The sequence below is a fragment of the Canis lupus genome, chromosome 22 (assembly GCF_003254725.2).
Source record: "Canis lupus dingo isolate Sandy chromosome 22, ASM325472v2, whole genome shotgun sequence".
In the NCBI taxonomy this organism is placed as follows: Eukaryota; Metazoa; Chordata; class Mammalia; order Carnivora; family Canidae; genus Canis; species Canis lupus.
In genome coordinates, this window is record NC_064264.1 from 9,158,780 (window position 1) to 9,186,347 (window position 27,568).

Below are 27,568 nucleotides of genomic sequence, written 5' to 3' on the forward strand. Positions count from 1 at the left end.
CATTAGCCAAAAAAAGAAGTAGAAGCAAACCAAATGTCCCTCAACTAAAAAATGGGTAAACAAAATGTGGTGTATCCATACAGTGGATTATTCAGTCATAAAAAGGAACGAAGTACTGATTTGTGTACGACATGGATGAACCTTGAAAATTGTATGCTAAGAGAAAGAAGCCAGACACAAAGGGTCACATACAATATGATTCTATTTATTGAAAACATCCAGAATAGAGAAATTCACGGAGACAGAGAATCAGGTACTGGGGATGGCTGCACAACTCTGTTAATATGCTAAAAACCACTGAACTGCACACTTAGAAGGATGCATATTAAGGCATGTGAATTATATCTCAAAAGAAATAAAGAAAATATTTGGGCTCAACCCAAAGATGTCCCAGAAACTGAGGAAAAGACAAAGGTTAAAGAAGAGACCATGTAGGGGTGCCTGGGTGGTTCAGTCGGTTAAGCATCTATCTTCAGCTCAGGCCATGATCCCAGGGTCCTGGGATCAGCCCCGCATGGGGCTCCCTGCTGAGCAGGGAGTCTGCTTCACCTCCCTCTGCCTGCTGCTCCCCCTGCTTATGCTGTCAAACAAATAAAATCTTAAAAAAAAAAAAAGTAAAGGCCATGTAGTTTTCTGATGCCCTAAAACACAGGTCAAATATAGTAATTAGCTTTTGAAGATATAAATAAAATTCCGAGTACTTATGTTTTGGATTTGTATCGTATAGAAACATAAGGATGGGAGTTTTTAAATAACTTGATGCCAATTATCAAAGTAATGCCTGGTTATTTCGGGTTTTATTATTACTATTTTTTTTCTTCTTTAGAGGGAAAGAGTGCAAGCAGGTACACACGTGAGCAGGAGGGAGGGGATGGAGGGAGAGAGAAAGAGAGAATCTTTAAGCAGACTCTCCACTGAGCCTGAAGCCCGACACAGGGCTCCATTCCACAACCCTGAGATCATGACCTCAGCCGAAACCAAGAGTTGGATGCCCAACTGACCGGGTCACCCAGGTACCCCTATTTTTAGAGGTTTTAAAGATAGAAAAGCATAGGTAAGAAAATTATGAACTTTCCCCTTTTTATGCTCTCTCCATCGTCCCCAAAAGGCAGGTGGCTGGGAGTGGAGGTGGTCATTGGCTTCCACATGCAAAGCCCACCCTGTGGAAGACCTTGCGTCTGGACCCTCCAGCTCCAAGGAAGCCACCTGAACGTAAGCATCAAGGCTGGCGCCATCAGATCTTCCTTCATCTGATGATAGCACCATCATTTTCAAGTTCTCCAGCTGCCCCCATGTTCCCTCATATTTCGGTCCTGAATTTTGAGTGCGAGTGTTTCCCTTAATTGAAAGAAAGAGCCATGGCAGCTAAAAAGGTGGTAAGATATGAGGAGAATAAAGATGGAGGAGGAACCCAACAAACCACAATCCTCAGTCACAGGGATGAAAAGTACAGCATAGGGAATATAGTCAATAATGTAATACTTTGTGGGGTGACAGGTACATTTATCGTAGTGAGCGTCTGGAAAGGTACAGAAGTGTCAAATCACTGTGTTGTACACCTGAGACTCATATAATATTGTACATCAACGATGCCTCAATTAAAAAAACCCCACAATCCTCAAATTAAAATGTCCCAGGAATCACAGGCCAGCATTTCCCTCTCGAGCCCTGAAGGAGCTTCAAAACGACCTCAGTTCACCGTCCTATTGTCTCTTGGGCAGCACCCAAAGCCCTTGTTAGATGTCAAGAGGAGTGTTATTCCCACTAGAATATTACTTAAATGGGAACATACTGAAAGAAAGAAAGAAAAAAAAAGAAGTTTACAGAATACAGACTCTAGGTCAAATTTTATTTGCATACAAAAATATATTATACTGGGAAAAGCATATTTACTGTTTCCAACCATATATAATTAATTACAAATATTTTTCATAAAAGCACTTTAAATTACGGGATAGCTAGGTTTTGAGAGAAATAGAATATTAGCATAGGTCATTTGTTCTAATACGCGGCAAGCTGGTAAACAAAGTCAGTTTCACTGTCTAAATTGCCCAGAGATGATCTCAAAGGTTGGTTTTTACGCACAAGCCTGAGAATGGCCTGGTGGTAGGTGAGCACTCATCTCTGTCGGCTCTGGTAGCAACTTCTGTAGCTGATGTTTACCAGGTCCTTGGAGCTTTCTGAAGCTTCTCCCTTATGATGAAAGGACCCAGAACTTCTCCTTGTTTCACATACCTATAAAGAGGTGATAAATAAGGTTATCCACTCACACAAAAGGTGACGGGCACAGAGGGGGGCACTTGATGGGATGAGCACTGGGTGTTATGCTATATGTTGGCGAATTGAACTCCAATTAAAAAAATATGTAAAAAAAAATTAAAAATAAAAATGTGAAAAAAAAAGTTCCCAATTCTCATATGTAACCCGATCACACCATCACAGACGGGCATCAAAGCACTAAACTTAATGGCAGGCTTCCCACGTAGTGTAGGTCTGAGTAACTGGTACGACAGGGCGGCCAGCTGTAATTCCCATGAAGTAGGCAGGCCTGTTACCTGGGCCTCATACAAATTGTGCTGTAATTACAATAATCTCTGTCAAAACAGGCCTAGGTCTTTAGATGTGGGATGGTACAGCATGTAAGAGAATGGGCAATAAAATTCTCCAACAAATAGAAAATACACAAGGACCTTGACTTTCCACCCTATTTAGGTCCGTCTGAAACCCTGTTAAGAACTGAGTCCTGTTAAAATAACCAGCTTTGAAAAAAATAAATAAAATAAATAAAATAACAACTTTGGATCTAACCTTTCAGGTCTGACCTGGCTATCTGGCAGAGTCCAGCATAAAACATTTCTTATGGAAAATCAACTCTTTCATTGAAAAATTAAGAGGCTAGGACAAAATTCTTTTGCTCTGTGACTGAATACAGCCCACCAGGAGTACGGAAGCTAAACCTTCATTCCCAATCCTTCTGGCTCTTGTAATCCTTTCTTTCTTTCTTCTTTTTTTCTTTTCTTTTCTTTCTTTCTTTCTTTCTTTCTTTCTTTCTTTTCTTTCTCTCTCTCTCTCTTTCTTTTCTTTCTTTCTTTCTTTCTTTCTTTCTTTCTTTCTTTCTTTCTTTCTTCTTTCTTTCTTTCTTTCTTTTTATAATCCTTTCCTTTTGAAACAGAGTGGGTAGATTGATTTCTCGGGGGCCCGTCTTCTGGACATACCCTCCCGCCCACATTGCAGTTATGGTGTGGTATCTTCACTTCCCAACATTTTTGGTCACACAAAAGGGGTACCAGTAGTGTAACTGCCAAGTGGGAAGTATGTTCCCTAATCTTCACTAAGTGGGCGTTTGGCGACCGGGTCTCCCCAGGCTTATTCTTTCTGTCTTTTGAGACCCAATCCTCTAGAAGCCAGACCTCCCCAAGCCCCTGGATCTAACCTGGGAAGACTTCCCTGGCCCATGGGATGGAACCATCTGGCTTGTTGGCACATTGCTTCCGTGGCCAGTCAGCTCATTTCTTCTCTGAAAAGCCTGCCGGGCCATCACGGTGAGAGAGCTCTGACCTTGTTACTAACAACTCTGCATTTCTCAAACAAAATGTCATTGTTTGCTGGTGGCCTGTTCTCACTGTTTGGAAAGGCGCACGATCTACATGAACGCAGAACTTCTTTCTGAGCCACTAGGGTTCTGTTTCTGAACCTAAAGAAGCCTGATGATGTAACTTCTTGTCCCCTGGCAAGCTGGTAAACATTAGGGCACTTTATCAGCAGTGAGTGTTGGTTGGTTTTCTGTTTGATTTTTTTTTTTTAATCCCAGGCATGTACTCACTTGCTAATGTTCTGTCAAGATCAGCAATAAAGTCTTCTAGCTCTTTCGTGTCTCCTAGTTTGGCTGAAAAACAAGAGTCGACCTTCAGTTTCCATATCACGACGGCTCCTGATGCCCTGGGTTCCCAGGATGATGTGACCCCACTTTGCATCTCTGTATCTACAGAGGCATCATTTTCAAGTGTCCTGCACCAAGCCGAAGTGTCTGCTCCAGTGTTTACTGACAGTCAACTCAGACACGGATGCTGAAGATTAGCCTAAATGTCTCCCTTTTTTTTTTCAGTTCATCAGCCCTCACGCCACCCCCAGCCCAACAACCTAGAAGGACCACCTCCTTTCACTTCTTTAAGAGTCTGAAGGGCAGGGACACCTAGATGGCTCAGTGGTTGAGCGTCTGCCTTGGCTCAGGTCATGATCCCGGGGTCTTTAGTTCAAGTCCCGCATCGGACTCCCCGCAGGGAACCCGCTTCTCTCTCTTCCTATGTCTCTGCCCACCCCTCTCTCTCTGTGTCTCATGAATAAATAAATACAATCTTTAAAAAAAAAGAATTTGAAAGGCAGGGGTAGTGAGGGGCTGGGAAGAAAGACAAAAAGGCTTGATTTTTTTATTGTGTCAGCTCTGAGTTAGCTGTCAAAAATATCCGGTAAGCTTGGCGCTGTGCAGAGCGGACACCCAGACTCCGGATTCTCACTACACCTCTTATCAACACCTTCAGGTTTGCTACCACCCCAGGGCAGTGCTGCAGCCCTCGGGGTCCGCCCAGGAGGAAATGAATGGGGGCCACTGCTCTTTGTCAAAATAGTACAGGGAAGGTGACGGGAGGCCCCATCCCTCCAGCGGCCAGCGCAAGGTGCCAAGTCCTCATCGGGCTTCTGTTCCCTCTATGCCCTGCGACCCATACGCTTTCCTGCAGAGTGCATCATTCATACCTTCTCCCAAATGCATTCCCGGAGCTTCATCTGTTAACCCTTGCCGGCTACAAACAGCTTGTTGTTCTCAGCTTTTATCATTTTTTTTTTTTAAGATTTTATGTATTCATGAGAGACACAGAGAGAGAGAAAGGCAGAGACACAGGCAGAGGGAGAAGCAGGCCCCATGCAGGGAGCCTGACATGGGACTCGATCCTGGGTCTCCAGGATCATGCCCTGGGCCAAAGGCAGGCGCTAAACTGCTGAGCCACCCGGGCTGCCTAGTTCTCAGCTTTTTTTTTTTTTTAGTTCTCAGCCTTTAAAAGCAATCTACAACTAGAGTTTCTCTCTCTCTCTCTCTCTCTCTCTCTCTCTCTCTCTGTAATTTCTTTGTCTTGAGAATCAGGTAGCAAATCTGGGCACGTCTTGAAGCCACCTCCCACACTGCCCTGTCTCTCCAAATTCAATAGCTCCATTTTACCGACAGGGAGCTGGACGATGGCAGGGTCCCCAGTGGCTGCTGCTGACACCGCTCCATTGGGAGGAAGAATTGAAAAATCACTCTTTCGAAAAAGAGCGAAATTCCTCGTTGATGCCAAGAGTGAGAAAAGTAATAGAATCTTCATATTTCTTTTTTAACTATGTTCCATTTTTATTGCATTCTGCAACTATTTTCAGCAAGTATAATGTTTCTTGAAGGGGGAAAAAAAACTCCTTTTGTTTTCAAAAGGGCACTTGTCCAATATAACAGAACATTCAGCTCTCTAGCTGGAGACACTTTACAAGTTCCAAAAAATAAGAAACCGCTCATGCATCTTTAGAAACTTTTTTTTTTTAAGGTCTATTAATGTCACAGTAGAGCCAGGCTGGAGCTGCTATTTTAAATCATGTTAGCTCATCGCTGGTCTCATGAGGATGACCCCGTTTAATATTGTTAAATTGGTCATCTGAAAGCACTGGTTACACAGTTAATGCAAATAAAAAGAATCCCACTTTCTTGCAAAGCCTAACTGCTGCTGAGCTTTCAGTTCTAGAACCAACCAGTCTGGGAGAGCACTGTCATTTAGCAGTCTTGATTACACCACGTGAGAGAAAGCAGAGTCTGGAGAAGACCGGTTTTCTTTCTCCCTGCGAATTTGGTTTCTTGCTCCCCATTTATCTGATCCATTTTCTTTTTTTTTTTTTTTTTATTTTTATTTTTATTTATTTATGATAGTCACAGAGAGAGAGAGAGAGGCAGAGACACAGGCAGAGGGAGAAGCAGGCTCCATGCACCGGGAGCCCGACGTGGGATTCGATCCCGGGTCTCTAGGATCGCGCCCTGGGCCAAAGGCAGGCGCCAAACCACTGCGCCACCCAGGGATCCCGATCCATTTTCACATTGATCAGAATCCTGAGGGAGAACAAATTCCATTTCACACCATCCTGTACGTGGATGTTAGTTTTCTCTACTTGTTTCACGTATTTGGGAAATATATTTTTTTAAGATTTTATTTATTTATTCATAAGAGACAGAGAGAGGCAGAGACATAGGCAGAGGGAGAAGCAGACTCCATGCAGGGAGCCTGATGCGGGAACTTGATCCCCAGACCCCAGGATCTCGACCTGAGCCAAAGGCAGGTGCTCAATGACGAGCCACCAAAGTGCCCCCATTTGGGGAAGATTGGTCAGGGCTAAGGGAGAGGAGAGGAGAGATTGAGGGGGGAAGGCAGTAGAGGAAGCCCAAAACCTCACACCACAACCCATGAGCCTACCTTTCCGAGGAGTGACAGCAGGGGAGAGCAGAGCCGGAGCAGAGTCTGTTGGAGAATTCAGTTTTTCATCACTGAAGCTGAAGCTGTTCCTGTAGAGCGAATCTGCACCTTCCAGGAAAGAAAATATAACTCATTCAAGGTGGTTTTCAGTCTCTAGTCTATTGATAACCATGGCTCCTCTCCAAAAGGAGAAAAGTTGTAAAGAAAACAGGTTCATTTCCAGACTTCATATTTCTGCCCTCAAATGATTCAAGGCAGGGGAGTGCCTGTGTGTGTGTGTCCTGCACACCCAGGGTCTTGCATGGAGACCCTTACAAAGGAGACTGTGATAGGATTATCACGACCAGACCATCCTTCTTTGCAACACATAGGAGCCCACTGCCCGGGTCTCTAACTGACAACCAAGCCAATGCTTGGCTGATGAGGGGTGGGGGGTTGGTTTGGGATTGTGGAGCAAAAAGAATCCTCTTTCCTAAAGAAAAGTCCCTTCTGCCCTCTGATTTCCCTAAAATACAAATACCCGGTTGGATCCCATTACTTAATAATCCTCCCTGCCTGGGAGCACCTGGGTGGCTCAGTCGGTTGAGCATCTGACTCTTGATTTCAGCTCAAGTCATGATCTCAGGGTCATGGAACCAGTTCACCCCCCCCCACTGGGCTCCACACTCAGTGGGGAGTCTGCTAGAGATTCTCTCTCTCTCTCTCTCTTGCTCCCTCTCTCCCCCTCTGCTCTCTAAAATAAATAAATAAATCTCTTTTTTCAAATGTTTAAATAATAATAATAATCCTTCCTATCTGCTCAAGAGAGTCTGTGTCACAGTTTTCCTGAGAACTTACACTCTAAGGATAAGCTGGAGGGTCAGAGATCAACATTTTTTGTAGGGGTTGTCAATTCTAGACACTGGGAATAACTCTGTGGCTCCTTCTATCGTCCTACCCCCGAAGACCAGAGAGAAAGCAGAACAAGGTCCCAGAAGCAGGGCTACGCTGGGAGTCAAGGGAACCAGCTCAGCTACTTAGGTACTCGGGCACCCTTGAGCAAGATAGTATCTCTGAGCCTCAGTTTTGCCACCAAGAAAATGGGAAGGCTCCTCAATCCTTAAAGTCCCTTCCAGCTCTTAACGTTCTGAGGGCCTACTTCTCTAGACCCTGCCAAGAAGGAGGAAACCAACCCACGGCCAGCCCGGCCACGTGACTGTGACACCTAAAGGGAGTTGCTGGCTGAGCAGGACCCACTCATAGGGCTCAAAGGCAGAGCAGCCCACAGAAGCAGGATGTGGCCTCTGAGGTCACAAAGTTAACAGTCTTCCTGGTTAAAACAAAACTCGAAGCCAGCCACAGGTGGAGCCGAGATGAGCTCTGGAGAGGCTGTTCAGGTGCAAGAGGCCAGCTGCATCAAGAGGGCCTGGGCAGGACTCTACCCTTCTTGGGGATTCACTCGCCTTAATCCAATGACCTCCAGCTCAGGAGGAGGCAAACACATATTTCTTTGGTCCCCATAACTCAAAGTGAACATGAAGTCACAGAAGATATATTCAGATTAAAAAAGGTTTTCAGAAGCAGAATCTTCTCATCCCAAAAGAATTCAGCTTCATCCCTAAAAGGCTGCTACAAGTTCTCAGGCCCTACACTTGGCTCCCCTTCCTCCCACTCCCCCCCACCCCCCCACCCCAACCAGGTGGCCCCAGTGCCACCTTGTCTTCCTGACCTACACACTCATCTTGTTCACTCTTCCAGACATGCCTGACCCTCACAATCTTTTCTCCCTTTAGAGGTCCAGCCCAGGTCACCTAAAAGGACCACCAGTCACTTTTCAGGGCTTCGATGGTGAACACCTACTGAGATCCAAGATACCCAACCTCACACTTGTATTTCCCCAAATATATATCCCTCAGAATACTGGTCCTTTGGAAAGAAGAACTGTGAGATCAACTAGGTTTGAGAAGCACCAAGCACCCCTGGAGATTCCTACTGCATCTTCCCACTTTAATGTCCCTGAGAAGTCTTATGAAAAACCAGCTTAGCCTTATTTCTCAAATTTAACTATGGGACACATTTTTTTGTGGCCGCCCCTTAATACTCTCAGGGCACTTGTGTTCCATGGAACTCGACCGGGGAAGCCCTTCTGCCTGCTTTGTCAGCCCACTTCTAGAACAGTCTGGATTTTCTCAAGGGAAAGCCCTTCCCTTACGTACAAAAAAGTGGTCAAGTCCGCTGCAGACCTACAGCAGAGCATGACTGTTTGTCACCACGTAATAGGTAGGAGAATCGCCACAAATAGAACCCGAGAAACTTGCAGGGAAACGATGAGCTAAGACTTAGTGGCAGGAAAACCACAGAGGGCTCCGGGGAGGCCGGCCTCATGCCCAGACCCCTGAGACAGAAGGAAAGAGTAGGAGGTATTTGGCCCATAATTTTTGATTCTAAAGGACACGGAGAGCATCGCCTCCATCCCTGGCCCGGGGTGCCCAGCCCAGACTTCAGTGATCACACCTCTGGCCTCTATCTCCCAGAAGCAGATGGTCCTTGAGAGCCAGTTTCACCACCACACCTCACTCCACCCCACCCTGCACCACGGGCTCTCGCCCTGACTTTGACATCATCTCTATTTTGCTCCAACTCTTTAGCAACGTTACAGCCACATATACCCGTTCTCAGGGGGAGGGGGGCTCACAGGTGGCGGCGGGGGGGTGGGGCACACACGCACACACTATTTTTCCTCACCGGCAAGTAGACCACTGTCATTGAGTTTTCGAGGGAAGGAATGCTCTATCTAGACATGGAAAAGGCCATTGCAAAATGTAGGAAAAAGAAAAGACCCCCTACGAAGATTCAGGAAAACCTCTGGGTAGCTCAGGTGGTTTTGAGACTGTGGAGAATGAGTCATAGGTACCGGGACATTGCCACACAGTGCCTCTTCTTAGCCTTTAAAGCCTGGTGTTAAAATGCCTTTTTGATCCAAGTATTTTCCTCAAATTCAGAAAATATATAGACAACCTGGCTGTTACTTGCCTAATAAATTCAGTTGCAAACCAAACTTAAAATAATCAGAAGTTCCTCTTACGGCTAATGGACTGATGCTACTCCCCCAATGAGGGAGGGAGAGAGAAAAAAAAAAAACAAACAACCAAGTACACTATATATAAACACACACGGGGCGCACAGGCATGTCAACATAGCACATGCTCACTTCCTCACTTCCCCCCTCCCCTTACACGCCACCCCCCACAAACACACACAAGCTCACACACCGGGGCATTGCCACACCTTGAGTCCTCTCTCCTCCTGTGGGTTCCAGTGCAAATCTGAGCCAGACCTGACCCCAGGCTCCAGGATACTCAACCATCAACAGGAAATGAACCCCCAGCCTCCTTGAACCAAACCTGCCCACAGTCTAGTCCCACCCTGTGGTAATACTGTATACACGTCATTCATGAAAAAAAAGACGAGAAAAGCAACTTCAAGAAGCCCAAAGCTAGTGAGAAGCCCAGCAGATGGTACCACAGTTGAGATGTATGGGGTGGGAGGTCACCACGACTGTGTGACCCTGTGCCCATCACTTTACCCGAGTCTTAGCTTCCTCCTTAGCAAAAGGGGAATAGGAACGAGGTGCTCCATGTAGGATTCCTATGGTTTTCATGATTTTATTCTGGTGAAATGGAGGAGGACATGGCCAAGAGAGGAGAGGTCACCATAGAAGAGAGTAATGACCAAGATCCTGGGGCTCGGCTTCCTCCTCTTCAGGTAATAGCAACATTCTTTTTTTTTTTTTTTTTTTAAGATTTTTATTTATTCATGAGAGACAGAGAGAGGCAGAGGGAGAAGCAGGCTTCCCACAGGGAGCCTGATGTGGGACTTACGCCCTGGGCCGAAGGCAGGTACTCGACCACTAAGCCACCCAGGGGCCCCCACTAGCAACATTCTTAAGAGAAGCTTATCTTCGGAGGCACCCCAGAATAAACCTCCCTAAAACAAACCACCACCAGAGAAGGAGCTCACGCTCTAGACCTCATCTCCTTTTATCCAGTAAAATTTTCACTCTGGACTTTTGTTGAGCACCCTCCATGAAGAAGACCTCATGGAAAGCAGTGTGGTAGATGAAAAGGTAAGGAAAGCCTTTTCACGCCTCTGGAACTCTCTCCTCTGCAAAACAGCAGTCAGTTGGTCTGATAAAATGACAGCAACGTGTTGCTGGCTGATAGCACATTAACGTATTACGGCCCCAGCCCAAAATCAGGTGTTGCTATTAACGGGTGGGGGGGGCGGTTCGAGGGACACACATGGTGATGATTTGGGGAACCTTGGCAGGTAATAAGACCAGATATTTCCAGGCTCTGCAGTGTCTACTTCAATCAGTTCCAAAGCCCCATCTCAACGAGCATCTCAAAGCCTCCTCAGAAATGTCCTTGGCCTGTGACCTTGGTGTGCTGAAGCCAGGCTCCTCGAGCTCAAGCACCAAGTTTTCTAAGACCCCCGCTGAAGAAGTGCCAGCACATTCAGTATACAAACACCCAGCTCTAATGCTCACCAACAGAGCTTGAGAAACTCAGCCGTAAAAACAGAAGCCTGTTTAAAAGGTAGTTGTGCTCTTTTAGTTTGGAGGTGGGGAAAAAGGTAATTTAGGGTTAGCACCGACATGTGCTCCTCCAGAGGAAAGAAAAGCCACAGACAGTAAACCTTGCCCAGAGCGCCTGTAAATATAGAACAATCCCACACGTTGAAGACAAGCAAACTACAGTAATTAACTGGGAAAAAGAAAGCCTTGGACCTGTTTCCTTTTGCCACAGGGAATGGTTGGTGGTGGTGGGGGCAGGGAGGAGGGTTAATCTCCTCCACAAAATCTAAATTCTGAAAACCTCTCTAGAAGTAGGATAGAATATGAAAGGGCCCCCTCTCTTCCCCTCAACACTCTCGCCCCAGCTTCCCTTCTGGCTCTGCTTGGTCCCTTTCCACACCTCTCCAGGTCCCCATCAGAATGAGCCCGGTCACCCACCTGGACCCTAACACCCACCTAGAATCCCTAACACCGTGCCAGTGCAGCCACAGGGCTCCTAACTTACTCTCTCATGGTTGAGCAAGCTCGGATTCCAACCTCTGTAGCTCCTAAGCCAGATCAGCCAATACGCTACCTGTCACGCTGGCACCCAGCGCCCATCAGGTGCCCAAGCTGGAAGAGACTCAGCAAAGACATACAAATGTCCTGGTCTTGCATACGCTAAAGAAGCCAGTTCCTCACTCCCTAAAGTGGCTCTACAATATCACAATATCCCTTGCACAACAGGAGCCTTCAGATCCTTTCTGTTAAGTAACAAAACACACCCCCCTCCCCTTCAAGGGAAAAGGGTATGTGAAACCCCAATACAGTGAAGATAGAAGTTCATACCACCTTGAAAAGTTCAAGTTAAGGGGCAGCCCGGGTGGCTCAGAGGTTTAGCACTGCCTTCAGCCCAGGGTGTGATTTTGGGGTCCCGGGATTGAGTCCCACATCAGGCTCCCTGCATGGAGCTTGCTTCTCCCTCTGCCTGTGTCTCTGCCTCTCTCTTTCTCCCTCTCTGTGTGTTCTCATGAATAGATAAATAAAATCTTTTAAAAAATATATCTTTAAAAAAAAAGTTCAAGTTAATATTTTAAACTTCGCATAAGATCATTCAGTGGAAACCTATCAATTAACACGTTGATTAAAACTTAGTAATTACGAGTTAAAATTTCATCGAACATATTTGAGGAGTCAGAGTGTGCATTTACAGTTTTGAAAATATTGGAAAACAATGTTTGGTTTTGTTTTTTAATAAGTTCAAACTGAAGAAGTTTGTGACTCCTGGAGCACCTCTAAGGATCAAGTTTGAACAACACTGCCCTAGCTCCTAATTATGCTGCCCTTTTACTGCTGACGTTAAAACTGCTCCCACCAAAGTGTCTGAGGTTATCTGTTGGACCCAAGTTTAGGGGAAAAGAACAAGCCTGTTCTGACCAACCCCCATTTAAATGCCACCCGTAAGGAGGAGTTATCTTGCAATTTTCACTTTGGTCTTCTCTTCACTCACATCTTTGGGGGACCCACTGTAAGTGGGAACAGGAAGGAGTATTTCTCTATTAAACATACATTCTTCTCTATCTAGGTAATTTGCCTCTTTGGGCAGAAGAAATGTCTATGTTTCTTCTTTAGAAGCAAGCAACCGGGGGGATCCCTGGGTGGCTCAGAGGTTTGGCCTTCAGCCCAGGGTGCGATCCTCGGGTTCGAGGGATCGAGTCCCACATTGGGTTCCCTGCATGGAGCCTGCTTCTCCCTCTGCCTGTGTCTCTGCCTGTGTGTGTGTGTGTGTGTGTGTGTGTGTGTGTTTCTCATGAATAAATAAATAAAATCTTAAAAAAAAAAAAAAGCAAGCAAACCTACTTTTTTTTTTTTTTTTTTTTTTTTTTAACAGAAAGAGAGCATGGGGCAGAAAGGGAGAGAGAATCTTAAGCAGGCTCCACGCTCAGCACAGAGCCCAGTGCAGGGCTCAATCTCACAACCCCTGAGATCATGACCTGAGCTGAAATCAAGAGTCTGATGCTCAACTGACCGAGCCAGCCAGGGGCCCCCAAGGAAGGGTTCTTCAAAAAAAGACAGAACAGCTGCTTTGAGCTATCTCGTAAGTTGGCCACATGTTCTGAGTGATAGAGCAGTAGGTAGAAGGCTGAGTAAGCCTCAAGGTACTACTGGTTCGTAGCGCACATGTAACATTTCCATGCAAGACACTGGTGTAAGTGTATCTGATTATGTCACAGAGCCTGGTGTATGCATTTTAATGTTTTCTTGAAAGCATGAAACAGAGCAAAATTTTTCTTCCTATTCATGAGCTTGTGGATGTTTCTACTAGCATTATTAAATAGCATCCTTTTAATTTCACAGCTAGAGAAACGGAGGCCCATCTGTTGCCCAGGGGCCCAATAGAGCACAGCCTGGGCTCCAATGACCCGGCCAGATGACCACTGTCTTGAAGAGACACCCTCAGACACAACCGTTATTGATACATAGGCACGTGATTCAGGTCCACCGGGCTTCAAGTCTATTCCTGAGGACCTGCTTCCCATTCCAGCCAGCCATCCATGGTGACCACAGCAAGGTCTCAGAGAGGGCCCACGTGGTTCTGCTCTCTTATCAGAAAATTGGAGATAATCGTGCCTATTTTATAGGACTGTGGCAGAGGTCCTAGGAGATACCACATTTAAAACACAGCAGAGGGATCCCTGGGTGGCTCAGTGGTTTAGCGCCTGCCTTCATGCCCAGGGTGTGATCCTGGAGTCCCAGGATCAAGTCCCACATCAGGCTCCCTTCATGGAGCCTACTTCTCCCTCTGCCTGTGTCTCTGCCTCTCTCTCTGTGTCTCTCATAAATAAATAAATAAAATCTTTTAAAAATTTTTAAAAATTAAAAAATAAATAAAACACAGCAGAGGGCAACCCCGGTGGCTGAGCGGTTTAGCGCCGCCTTCAGCCCGGCGTGGGATCCTGGAGTCGTGGGATCTGGAGACCCGGGATCGAGTCCCATGTCGGGCTCCCTGCATGGAGCCTGCTTCTCCCTCTGCCTGTGTCTCTGCCTCTCTCTCTATGTCTCTCATGCATGAATAAATAAAACCTTTGAAAAAATAAATAAAACACAGCAGAGATCACCACCAATAAGAGCTAACAAATAAGAACAATAATCCTCCTAAGGGCTGAGTAGAAGTGAGGTGCTCTTATTATCATTATCCTGGTTGGCTCCCCGCTTTGGTGGCCTACATCTCAGTAGGACCTACCTCTCTCAAACATTCCCTTCCTCAGAAAAGTATTGGACAAATACGTATAATCAACATCTGGGCTCAGTTCTTGGTGGCAGTTAAGACACATACATTACGCTTCCTCAAGAAATTACTGTTAAAAAAAAAAATTACTGTTAGATACACACCGCTTCTGCCACCACTATTTCTAACCAGTCTTACGGGGGACAAACTAACTACACATTTATAAAGACTAGTGTCATCTGAGCCTTCTTTATGCCATCCCCATTACTGCCCTAGCGACCAAACTAAGGGTTAGCAAAATACACAGTTAACAACAAAAGCATGGGCAGCCCGGGTGGCTCAGTGGTTTGGCACTGCCTTCGCCCCAGGGCGTGATCCTGGCGACCCAGGATCCAGTCCCACATCAGGCTCCCTGCATGGAGCCTGCTTCTCCCTCTGCCTGTGTCTCTGCCTCTCTCTCTCTGTCTCTCGTGAATAAATAAATAAAATCTTAAAAAAAAAATAACAACAAAAGCAGAAAGCAAAACACACAAGCCCCTCACCCCTCCCCCACCTCTGCAAGAGAAACTACAGACTTCCAAATATCTCCCCCCAAATCGTTAACAATGTGTTTCTGGGTGCCTTCTCTTTGAGGCCCTTGAAAACAGATCTCAAGTCTGAAATCCTACCCTGAGGGAGCTGCAATCACCCGTGATGGGCCAGCTCAGACCATATTCTAGCCAAATGCGGCTGCGGTTTAGAAAGGAGTTATTCTTTGCAATAGCACAGCACTGGACAGACTGTCCCAGCTTCTTTCCTGTGTGTGGGGGGGGGGAGAATTTGTATGTGATGAATAAATAACCCGCTCCAAGCCCCAGCAGAAGGAGACTTATTGAAGTTTGGCCACAGATATTGAGGCAGATTTCAAAAGTTTTTAGATTTCCTTTTGAAATTGAAAATAAGGGGTCCAGTCATTAGCAATAAAGTCCAAAATACAAAATGGAAAATTAACAGCATGCTATCCCATTCCTGTTCACCTCAAAAGCTGCAATTAAATCCAACCCTTTGTGGGGCGGGGGGGGGGGGGGGGCTTCCAAGGAAAGTCAAGAGGGACCTCAGGTTTCTGACTCAAACCCCCGGACAGGGTGGCGAGGGCCTTTATTCATTTTCAGGAGGACAGCTCATGTGGAGGTCTGGGGCTGTATCTTTGCCCTGGAATGAGGAAAAGCTTCAGATTTCAAAAGAAGAGAATCACAAGGAAAGATCATTGGGTCATTGCTTTCGCTTCCAGAGTCAAGGGCAGCAAAGGGAGTGACATTCATGCTGTAACTCACGTAGGGAATGAAGTCTCAAGAAAAGTCTAAGAAAAATACTAAGTCATCCAGAATTGGAAAACCAACAACCACCACATGATATTGAAAAGTCACCAGATCCTGACACCTAAACGGACACCTAAACGGATATCTGGAATCCTTACTGACCATCTGATCCTTGGAGGGTCGGTGGGGAGTGTCCCACTTGCAAGGTCATTGAAGACAAAGAGACCCTGGGGTAAGTCTCCAAGAGGAGACAAGTTGTCAGGAAGCACCTGTAAGCCCATCTGCTCTCGGCTCCCTCTCCAGCCCGAGGTGGGGGTGGGGGGCGGGAGGTGTGGAAGCCAGCAGTCCCCTTGGGGGACCTGCCAGAAGGAAGAGGGCCACTCTCTAAAGCACTTGAACTCTGCGGGGAGGCCAGAGAGTCTTTCCAAACGGCCTGCAGCGCCACAGCAAGCCTGGGAGCTCGCAGCCAGAAGAAAACGTGAGGATGTTATTTCAGGAATCCCAAGAACAGCAGCTTGGGAGACCTTTCCCAAAGTTTTCAGTATTGGGTCCTCCTGCGTCCCTCCCTCCGCACTTGCCCCACACGCTCTGAAAGAGAGACTGCGAAGAGACGGAGCAGGCAGGAGGGAGGCGGGGCGGGTGAGGAGCGACCCCGGGAGACCCAGCGGGCAGGGGGGAGGCGGGGCAGGTGAGAGACAGAGCGGGCAGGGGGGGAGGCGGGGCAGGGGGGAGACGGAGCGGGCGGGGCAGGTGAGGAGCGACCCCGGGAGAACGGGAGAACGAGCGTGCAGGGGAGGGGCGGGCAGATGAGAGACGGTGCGGGCAGAGGGGGGCGGGCAGGGGAGAGGCAGGGCAGGTGAGAGACGGAGCGGGCAGGGGAGGGGCGGGCAGAGGGGGGCGGGCAGGGGAGAGGCAGGGCAGGTGAGAGACGGAGCGGGCAGAGGGGGGCGGGCAGGGGAGAGGCAGGGCAGGGGAGAGGCAGGGCGGGCAGGGGAGGGCGGGCAGGGGGGAGGCGCGGGGGGGGGAGGCGGGCAGGGGAGAGGCGGGCAGTCCGGGGGGGGGGCGGGGGGGGGCGGCCCGCACCCTCGGCCTCGGGACCCTGCAGCGGCAGGTGCCCGGCCGTCCCGGGACCCCGCGTGACAGCCAGTCCCGGGGGTGGGGGGTGCTCGCCCCGCGGGACCCTCCTGGGCCCTCTGGCCGGCCGCGCCCGCAGCCCCGCGCCGCCCCACACCTACTCTCCGAGTCGCTGAAGCCGCTGCTGTCGCTCACGCTCGCGCTGCTGCGCCGCTTCATGCGCTCCAGGTGCTCCTCGTAGTGGAAGTGGCGCTCGTGGAAGGGCGACGCGAAGTCCGCCAGCACCGCGTCAAACTCGCACAGCGCGTCCGTCAGGTCCCCCGCGGCCGCCGAGTCCAGGGCGGGGGCTGCGGGCGGGCGGGCTCAGCGCGGGGCTCTGGGACCCTCGGCCGGGCCCCCACGCCGCCCACCGTCCGCCCGTTTTCGAGCTGCGGAAACTGAGCCTCCGCCGTGACCCCAGGTCACCCGGTACCCCGGGCGCCGGAACTCTTCCCCGCACCCCTACGCCCCGTCCGCGGGTGTCCGCGGGTGTGTGTCCGCGGGTGTGTCCGCGAGTGTGTGTCCGCGGGTGTGCGTCCGCGGGTGTGTGTCCGCGAGTGTGTCCGCGGGTGTGCGTCCGCGGGTGTGTGTCCGCGAGTGTGTCCGTGTCCGCGGGTGTGTCCGCGAGTGTGTCCGCGGGTGCGTGTCCGCGAGTGTCCGTCCGCGTGTCCGTCCGTCCGCGGCTGTCGGGTACCGGCCCCGGGGCGCGCGGGCGAGCGGGTGGCGGAGCGCAGACTGGGTCAGGACGCGCCCGTGGAGGTGTCGCCAGCCCGGCGCGGGGTCAGGCCGCCCGGGGACCCCCTTTCTGCGGAAGCGCCGGGGCCTGCAGGGCTGGTGCACTCACCTGCGGCGGCGGCGGCCGCGGGGCTGCTCTGCGCGGCGGGAGGCTTCATGGGCGCGCGCGGCCCCGGGCGCGGGGAGGGTCCTGCGGGGTCGGGGCGCCGGGAGGGAGCTGCGCCGGGCGGGCCCCCGCGCGCCCCGGCTCGGTCCTCCTTGCCCGCCCGCCGGCTCCCGGGCTCGCGCGCTCTCCGGCCGCGCCGCCTCCGCTCGGTGCGCTCCCCGCCCGCTCCCCGCCCGCTCTCCGCTCCCGCTCTCCGCTCTCGCTCCCGCTCCCCGCCCGCTCCCCGCCCGCTCCCCGCCCGCTCCCGCTCTCCGCTCTCGCTCCCGCTCCCCGCCCGCTCGGCCGCCGCCACCCCCGGGCCCCGCCGTCTTATAGCCGCGGGCGGAGGCGGGGCGAGGCGGGGCGGGCGAGAGAGTCCCAGCCGCGCCCCGGGGACGCCCCGCCCGCCCCCCCGCCCCCCCCCAGCGCCCCCCTCCGGCCACCGCCCTCGCCACGCGCCCGCCCCGAAGCCGGCGACGGGGCCTCGCGGGAGCCCGGGCCGCAGCCCCAGGACTCGCCCTGCGCTTGGCCCGCGCGCCCCGACGCCCCGACGCCCCGACTCGCTGAAGCGGCCGCGTCGCCCCGGGCCCCGGAGGGCTGCGGACGCCGTGCAGCTCCCCGCTTCCTGCCGCGCGCCCTGCACCCCCTGCAGCCGGGAAGTGGAAGGGCCGAGCTCTGGTTGGCTGCGAGGGACGGGGAGCCCCCGCAGGCCCAGGCGGGGTGGGGGATGGTGGGCAACGGGGCGCAGGGGGTGGGGGCGAGAGGGACACAGAGGTGGAGGCCACGCGGCTGCAGGCCCTAACCGCCCCCATCCCGGCGCCCGAGTGTGACCCAGGCCCGGGCTTTCACGCCAGCCCCGACTCTATTCAGGAGGAACTTTATTGTCGGGGCAAGAAACGACTGCGTAGATGCGGCGCAAACCCGGCGCCTTTCGGCGTCCGTAGGGACGGGCCACCTGCGGGGGACCAGTCCCAGCCTTGCAGAGCTCCCCGTGCCGGCCCGGGCCCAGCCACTAGCCGCAGGTGACTATGCAAATGCAAAACGACTAAAATGCACTGAAAAGCTCAAGCCCCTCAAGCTCACCGGACACACACGTCTGCCACCGCGGAGAAAGTTCTATGGGACGAGGTTGCCAGGGTCTCTGAGCCACAAAACTGGCCTCGGAGGGGAGAGAGGCATCTTAACCCTGGTCGTCGAGAGCCTCCTGGGTCACGTCGTGGCACGCACCACTTCCAGCCCCACAGCGATACTGAGAGGTGGAATCACTGCTAGTTGCACAGGTGAGGAAACTGAGGCACCGGAGATGAAGTAGGTGCCAGTCAGGTAGCGAAGGAAAGGCAGGTCTGTCTGGTTTGGGAGCCACTTTGGGCTTCACCACACACACCCTTCCTCCCCCACCTGTAAGGTGAAGGACTGAGGCAACACGGGAGAGGCTCCAAGTAAGGAAGCACGTCACCCAGGGCAGCTCCCTGAAGCCACAGGGCTACGTCTATGCATCCTTCATTTTCCCTCTCTTTGTCTTTTTTCCCATCTCCCTTTTAAATTTTTTTTTTTTTTTTCCTTCTCCTTTCCTTCCTCATGCTCTTGGACTTGCCACAGCAGCCAGTGGTGATGCCCTGGGCTTGACCCAGCAGCAACCAATCTGGAAGCTGAGGCCAAGGAGCTGCTTTCCCAATGCAGTTCTGCTTTCGGAGCGGGGGGCTGGGGTGCAGGGTGGTGGACACCCCAGCCCAGGTCACGCATGATGGCTGGGAGTCCCTGTCAGTGAAAGAATCAGCCAAAGCGATCTTTAGAAGAGCCTACAAAACGCCCCACTTTTTAGCAGCCATGTCCTGAGCGCGTGACAATGAGGTTAGTTAGTTGTTGTCATCTGTACCCCATTTGTAAGGGAACTCATCCAAGCATCGGGGAGGTGGCTGGGCAGAAGGCCCCTCTAGGACGACTGTCACTTTGGCTATGAAACAGTGTCACTGCTGCACACACACTCACTCTCTCTCCTAATTTTAAATTTTAATATACAGGAAAATATAGGGAATTAGGTAATAGTACTCTGTATCCACAGTGAGAATTAACACGTTACCATATTGTTATTTTTGCCTTGGGTATTTTTTGAGACAAAGCATACGATAAAGTACACCGATCTTGAGTGTGCCCTTTGATAAATATTTACCTGTGCATCCATCTGTGTGATTGCCAACCAGATCGAGATGTGGTATTTTGTCTTCATCCCCCAAAGGGTGCCTACGCCATTTTCTAGTCAAGAACACCCCCTGAGGGGCAGCCTGGGTAGCCATTTAGCGCCGCCTTCTGCCGGGCGTGATCCCAGAGTCCCGGGTTCGAGTCCTGCATCAGACTCCCTGCATGGAGCCTGCTTCTCCCTCTATGTCTCTGCCTCTCTCTCTCTCTCTCTCTCTCTCTCTCTCTCTCTCTCATGAATAAATTTTTTTTAGAAATCTTAAAAAAAAAAAAAATAACACCCGATGAGTAACCCCTATTCTGAATTCGGTCACCAGGAATTCTGCCTACTTTGAAAACTCCTTTAAATCACACTATGTGTGTTCTTGCACATTTGGCTTCTTTTGTTTAGCATAATGCCTTCGAGATTCATCTATATTGTTGCGGTATTAAGCCGTCCTCCGGCTGGTGGACATTTGGGTTGTTATTTTGCTGTTGTTTGTCGCTGTTGCTACTGTAAGTGGCTTTGCAATGAGGATCCTTGGGCCTGTCTCTTTGGTGTACATGATAGAGTCTCTAGGATATGCATCGAGGAGGAGCATAACCAAATTGGATGATCTCTAGTCATCGGCTAACATAAACAAAGCTGCTATGAACAGCTGGGGTGTATTTCTTTTGGGGCACACACTCACTTCTCTTGAGTTTATACCCAGGAGTGGCATTTCAGAATCACAGCATGGGCATATGCTTAGCTTTCAAAGATACTGCCAAACAGTTTTCAGACCAACAGCGGTTGAATGAATCTACACTCCCTGCCATGTGTAAGAATTCCAGTTTCTCCATATTGTGTCAAAATATGATCTTGTTAGACGTGTTAATTTTAGCCATTCTGGTGACGGTGTCTGGCACCTAACTGCAATTCTTCTTCTTCTCCTTTCCACCTCTCCACCTCCCCTCCCACCTCCCTCCTCCTCCTCCTCCTTCCTTTTCCTGTGGCTTTAATTTACATTTTCCTAATTAAGTAATTAAATTGACTACTTTTCCCCTACACTTCGAGTGCTCTTATGTATTTATTTTTAAATATTTTATTTATTTCCTTGAGGGAGAGAGAGCACACCGAGGGAGAGGGAGACGCAGACTCCCCTGCTGAGCAGAGAGCCCTAAGTGAGGCTCAACCCCAGGACCCCGGGATCATGACCTGAGCCCAAGGCAGCGGCTTAAATAACTGAGCCATCCAGGTGCCCCTCAAATACTTTGAATAAGAGAAATAGAACAATGCAGACAAGGTCAGTATCCCCCTTGGTTGGGATCCCTGGGTGGCTCAGTGGTTTAGCGCCTGCCTTTGGCCCAGGGCGCGATCCTGAAGTCCTGGGATCGAGTCCCGCGTTGGGCTCCTGGCATGGAGCCTGCTTCTCCCTCTGCCTGTGTCTCTGCCTCTCTCTCTCTCTCTATGTCTATCATGAATAAATAAATAAATCTTAAAAATATATATATATCCCCCTTGGTTGTCCTTCCCAGCCCTATCCCCCTCCCTCCCCAGAGACAACCAACTACCAGGAATTTGCTAAGTACCCTCCCACGCCATGTTTTTGTACTGAAATTATATTGATATGTTTACGTAAAAAAAAAATGTATGGTAAGGCTTTATATAGTTTTAAAATTTGCATAACTACTTTAATGCTGCAACATGCTTTGTTTTCGCTCAACATTGTCTTTACATATGTTGATACACACAGATCTAGTTTATTCACTGAATCTGCCAAATCGAATTCCATTTAATGACTACAGAACGGTTTATTTATCCACTCTTCAGTTGATGGGGATTTGTTTTCAGTTCTCCTCTGTCAACAAACGATGCTTCAGTTAACGCGCCCTCACCTATCTCTATGGCTTACAGGAGTCCACTGCTGTAGAACCAGACATAGGGCAGAGGTTAAACCTGTGGTCCACAGGGCCTTCTGACTTGTTCCATTTTCTAGCCCAGGGCCTCCTGTGGTCCCAGCCACATGGTCATATTGACAAAGATGTTAAGTGACCTCGCTGTTCAAATATGACCTTGTCCCTTACTGAGGAGGGGTGGGGAGCCATGAACCTAAATTAACCAGACCTGAACCTAAATTAACCATACAGCCTCACGCTGGGATTTACACACATTTCTGGTCCCAGAAGGTCATTTGGTCACACAGGTTTCCTTCCAGAAAAAAAGACTTAAGGCTGCTTATGATTTTGAAACAGGGCACCTTCTGGGGCACCTGGGTGGCTCAGTCAGTTAAGCTGCGGCCTTCGGGTCAGGACATGATCCTGGGGTTCTGGGATCCAGGCCCACATCAGGCCCTCCTGCTCAGAGAACCTGCTTCTCCCTCTCCCTCTGCCCCTCACTGACGGCTCGTGCTCCCTCTCTCTTTCTCTCACACTCTCTCTCTCTCCCAAATAAACTTTTAAAAAAAATCTTTATTTTTTTTTTAAAGAATTATTTATTTATTCATGAGAAACACACGGAGAGAGAGAAGCAGAGACATAGGCAGAGAGAGATGCAGGCTCTTCTCAGGAGCCTGTTGTGGGACTCGATCCCGGATCCCAGGATCACGACCTGAGCCGAAGGCAGACGCTCAACCCTTGAGCCACCCAGGTGCCCTTAAAAAATCTTTAGAAAAAGAAACAGGGCAACTTCTTACATTTTTAAAGACCAGTTCTCGATCTAAATTGGCATCTCTTCCGCATTCACACCACCAACCACTCTCTCCTTGAAACTTATCCTGAATATCCACCTAACCCCCTAACCACCTCACCACATCTCCTCAGGGCCCTGTTGAATCCTCCTCTGTGAAATTACACTCTGACCTCCCAACAGGTCTCTCCTTGGCCAACCTTTTCTCACGCTGCATTCTAAATTGAGAAATCAGACTTCATCAAAATTTAAGACTTTGGTTCATCAGAGAGACCATTACAAAAAGAAAAAGACAAGCCACAGACTGAAAGAAAGTGCTGCAATACATACATCTGACAAAGGATTTGTTTTTAGAACATAGAAAAACCGGGATTCCTGGGTGGTTCAGTGGTTGGGCGTCTGCCTTTGGTCCAGGGCATGATCCTGGAGTCCCAGGATTGAGACCCGCATCAGGCTCCCTGCATGGGGCCTGCTTCTCCCTCTGCCTGTGTCTCTGCCTCTCTCTCTCTCTCTGTGTGTGTGTGTGTGTGTGTCTCTCTCATTAATAAATAAATAAATTTTTTTAAAAGAACATAGAAAAACCATCTACAAAGGAAACATGGGCTAAACACTTGAACACACACCTGACAAAAATAAGGTCTATGAATGACCAGTAAACACGTGAAGAGTCAAACATGGGATTACCCTGCAATCTAGCAATTCTCCAACATCTTTACCCAAGAGAAATAAAAAATAATGTAAAAATGCGTTTTTATTCATAGTAGCCCAACACTGGTAATAACCGAAACATCCATCAACAGAAGAATAGACGTACAATTCTGTGATGTATTCCTACAACAGAATACTGCTCAGCAATAGGAAGAACAAACTATTGACACACACAGAACAATTTCTAGATGAATCTTAGAAATATTATGCTTGCAAGGCTCCTGCTGTCGGCAGAATGACAGCCCCTCAAAGGTGCCCGGGTCCAAATCCCCATAATCATGTGGCAAAATGACCATCATGGGATGAAGGTTGAGGACCTTGAGAGGGAGAGATAACTCTGGATCACTGGGGTCCTTAAAAGCAGAGAACCCTTCCTGGCTGTGGTCAGAGGGAGATGTGACCAAGGAAGAATGGTGTGAAGTCCAACAGTGCTGCCTTTGGAGATGGAGGGAGAGACAACAAGCCAGGGGTGTGAGTGGTCTCTAGAAGCAGAAAAAGGCAAGGAAAGAAAATCCCCTAGAGCCTCCACAAGGGAACACAGCTCCGCCAACACCTTGACTTTGGCTCACAGAGAAAAACTATTGGACTTGTAACCTGTAAGATCATAAATTTCTATGGACTTCAGCAGCTAAGTTTGTGGCAATCTGTTGCAGCTGCAACTAGATACAGTCTCCACTGGTTTTCTTATATTTTGAGAGTTGACTCAAGCGTATTTTTTAAAATTCCTTCAAACCGGTATTTTCCCAAGTTTTTTTTTATTTGTTTCTATGTTTGTCTTTTTACTCCTAATCTTTTCTTTTTTTAAGATTGTATTTATTTATTTGAGAGAGAGCAAGAGAGAGTGTGAGCCTAGGAGGGAGAAGCAGACTCCCTGGTGAGCAGGGAGCCAGATATGGGGCTCGATCCCAGGACCCCAGGATCATGACTGGGAGCCCAAGGCAGATGTTTAACCAACTGAGCCACCCAGGTGCCCACTCCTAATCTTTCTATCTCTGCTAATCTCTCTGTGCTCCGCAGCTGTCCTGGGGCCTTTTCTTCATTTGTACTTTCTTTTCACTTCTCCTGCGTGGTGCGTATCTCTCCAGTCTGTGTTCTTTAGGCATACATTGCTGTATGTGCTTTAAATAGAATCCTACCTTATATACTGCTTAATAACCTGTGACCATAAGATCAGGTTCCATGTCTTCAAAGATTCTCCTCATCATTTTCACGGGTATAGGCATAGATTACAATTGATCCATTCCCCACTTTGCACATTTAGATTGTTTTCACTTTTATAGACAATACTTGGTTGAATATTTTAGTAGCGATATATTTAGGCTCATTCATGATTGTTTCCTTAGAATACATTCATAGATTTACTCATAGAATAAATTTATAAATTGCTGGGTCAAAGAAAATACACAATTCTAAGTCTCTTTAGTGTGTAATTTCCAACCAATCAATCAACACAAAGATTACACTACCTAGGGCATGGCTGCAAAAAATGCAAGGCAATATTAGCGCATCAGTCAAATTCCTTTAGATACTCTCCTACTGACCAGCCTTCAGAAATGTTAACATTCTGAGCTGTTTTCTTAACTAAAAAAAAAAAAGTTGTAAAAAAAAAAAATACTGTGAGCTCACATGTTAACAATCTGATACAAAAGAAGCACCTACTTTCTGAAATGCCACCTTTCTTACACTGGTGCTCTGTGAGGGCACCTTACAATGTAGGGCCTGTTTTATAAAAGCACATTTGTTTGATTTCAAGGACCGGCTGTGCAGGGGGCCTGGGGGCATTCCCATCCTCTTTTGTGCTCTGAATGCCGACTAAGCACTTTGTTGTCAACCACAGGGTCTGGGCTCTGCATAGCAATACCATGCCTTTTAGATTAAATCTGATTTCTTCCTTCAAGTGGATGCTTTATTCTTATAGCGAGCAGGGCACAGAGTTCAGAGAAAGAAGATCATGTTTTATGATGTTTATTAATGTCTCAAAACTATGTGCCCATCTGTTCCAAGTCTGAAAGAAATCAAAGTTACACTTACAGAAAATCAGGCACAGTGAATCAATCAATTAATTAACTGTTATTGAGTGCCATTGATGTGTAAGGCAACAGGAATAACCAAAATCAGAGAGCGAACTTAAAATACATTAGTAAATATTTTTTCCTTTAGTTTTAGTTGCTTTTCCTGGAATATTAGAGGAACATTTAAGTTTGCATTGTGTTTTTCTAGATGTTTGGGGTTTTTTTCTTAGCCTGGAAGAAGACCATAGGAGCTTTTAAACTCTCCTATTTTTATTCAAAAGATGCTTTTCAAAATTAAGGAAATTGAATTTGCCATACGAAAATCGGCCTTTTGTGTTTCCTCTTTCATGAAATATGTGTCATTTGCCTATTTTGCTATTGTGGTGTCCTTTCCTCACAGGTTTGTAGGAATTCTTAAAATATTTTTGATCCAGATTCTTCATTGTATGTGACACATCTTCCCTCAGTTTATAGTTCATCTTTCCACCTTCTTTAACAGGTCTTTTGTTGAATACAGGTTAATTTTATTATTGTCAGATTCACACTTCTATTTTGTAGTGAGCTTTTTTGGTGTCAACTGTTTAAGAAATCCTCCCCTACCCTCAAGACCTAAAGTTATTTAACCATGTTTTCTTCTAAACATTTTTAAGTTTTGCTTTTGACAGTTGAATCCTTAATCCATCTGGAATTGATTTGCATGTCTGATGTCAGATGGGAATCTGATTTACTTTTCATATGGATAATCATTTTTTCCTGTTCCATTCATTAAATTCTTCATAAATAATCCAGGAAATGCAAATCAAGACCATAAAGAGATACCAATTTACATCCATCCGATTCGCAAAAATTAAGACATCTGGCAATACCAAGTTCTGAAGAAGACCAATCAATAGGATATCTTAACACATTGCCGGGGAGAGCATAGGTTGCTACGACTACTTTGGAAAACAGTCTGGCATTGTCTTGAGAAGGTGAACTTTCACCCACCCTACCACCAACCCACATTCCATTCCTGGGTATAAACTGAGGAAAACTCCAGGTATGCACCAGGAGAGAGAACCACGCATATGAAGATCTCCACTGCAGCTCTCTGTATCACAGCAAGAAATGTGAATGAACTCCAGTGTCCTGGAGGCCAGATAAATATATGCCAGTGTAGTCACCCAGTGAAATACTACATAGTGGTGAAGATGAATGAATCACAGCAGCCACAACAATACGGATGACTCTTAGTAATAGAAAACTAAATGGGAACAACGTCCTGGAAGATTATATAGGGCATAACATCTTTTCTATAAAAGTCATAAACAATTAAAACTAATCATTATGTGGTTTGCATGCATGTATGTGTGATTAAAAATATTTTATTTTATTTATTTTTATTATAGCACCCAGACAGGACCCATGGGCAGAAAGAGCTGGCCTGAGATTGTGAGGAGCAATTGATTATTATTTTTTTTTAAGAGTTTATTTATTTATTTGAGAGAGCATGAGAGAAGGAGTACAGGCGGTGGGGAGGCAGAGGGAAAGAGAGAAGCAGGCTCCCCCGACTGAGCAGTGGGGCTCTATCCCAGGACCCTGAGATCATGACCTGAACCAAAGGCAGACACTTAACCGGTGGAGCCACCCACATGCTCCAATAAAAAATATTTTAGATAAAGAATGAATAAAAGTACAAAATTTTGAATTGTGGCTCTATGTAGTGGGAGGAGTCCCGGGGTGGGGGTGGTAAATGGGCCAGGGCAGGAGCACATGAAAGATGGAAGTTATGGTCAGTGTGTTCCTTCTCTAATTGGATAATGAGTTCATGAGTGTCCATTAATTTATCAACAAATAAACACCCAAGCCAGGCATGGACCAGAGATGAGTGGGAGGTAAACCAAGGGTGATGAGTCCAACCCAGTGCCTGAGGTCCATTGAAAATACAGTCGGAGGAGAAAATCCACACAGACCCTTTATGAAGTGAGCTAAGGTATGAAGTAACAGTGCTTAAAAACAAAGATCAAAAGCTATTTGGGCTAAGTAACAAATATTAATAAGTCAAAAATCCTCACCCTAATAATTTTTTCACCAGTTCCTGATTAGCCATTAGTTAATAAATACGCAGTCTACTTGAATTCTATGTGCTTTCGGGCCTGTTTGGACCAGAGTGGGAAAAAAATATATATAAATTCTCCAGGGAGGCGCTGGATAGAGAAACAAGCTGACTAAGAACACTCTAGATTCTTTATGAACTGCCCTTATATCACAAGAATAAGTTAAAGACCTGAGTTTCCAAACTTTTAATCAAAGCAGCTTAAATTTTTCCATGATTTTACAACGTTTGCATAGTGTTCTCATATAATGCTTTATTTGATCATGGGGCAAGAACCCTGAGAGCTTATCAAATCAAGGCTGTCAGATGTATTTTTTTTTTTAAAGATTTTATTTATTTATTCATGAGAGACACAGAGAGAGAGGCAGAGA

The 27,568-nt window shown here is 48.0% G+C and overlaps 1 protein-coding gene and 1 long non-coding RNA gene across 2 annotated transcripts; one reads left to right on the forward strand and one right to left on the reverse strand.

Moving 5' to 3' along the window:
* Window positions 1-1,819: 1,819 nt before the first annotated feature.
* Window positions 1,820-17,654, reverse strand: RGCC (regulator of cell cycle). The gene is made up of 5 exons (XM_025478166.3): window positions 17,504-17,654; window positions 16,782-16,967; window positions 6,486-6,593; window positions 3,824-3,886; window positions 1,820-2,235 (listed from the first exon to the last, which is right to left on the reverse strand). Exons 1-5 carry the CDS (start codon window positions 17,550-17,552, stop codon window positions 2,228-2,230), a joined length of 414 nt encoding a protein of 137 aa, XP_025333951.1. The 5' UTR covers window positions 17,553-17,654; the 3' UTR covers window positions 1,820-2,227.
* A 419-nt stretch (window positions 17,655-18,073) lies between these two features.
* LOC112678829 (uncharacterized) lies at window positions 18,074-26,436 on the forward strand. The gene is made up of 2 exons (XR_003147902.3): window positions 18,074-18,819; window positions 25,892-26,436. It is a non-coding gene; the product is annotated as an uncharacterized LOC112678829 (long non-coding RNA).
* The last annotated feature ends 1,132 nt before the right edge of the window (window positions 26,437-27,568 follow it).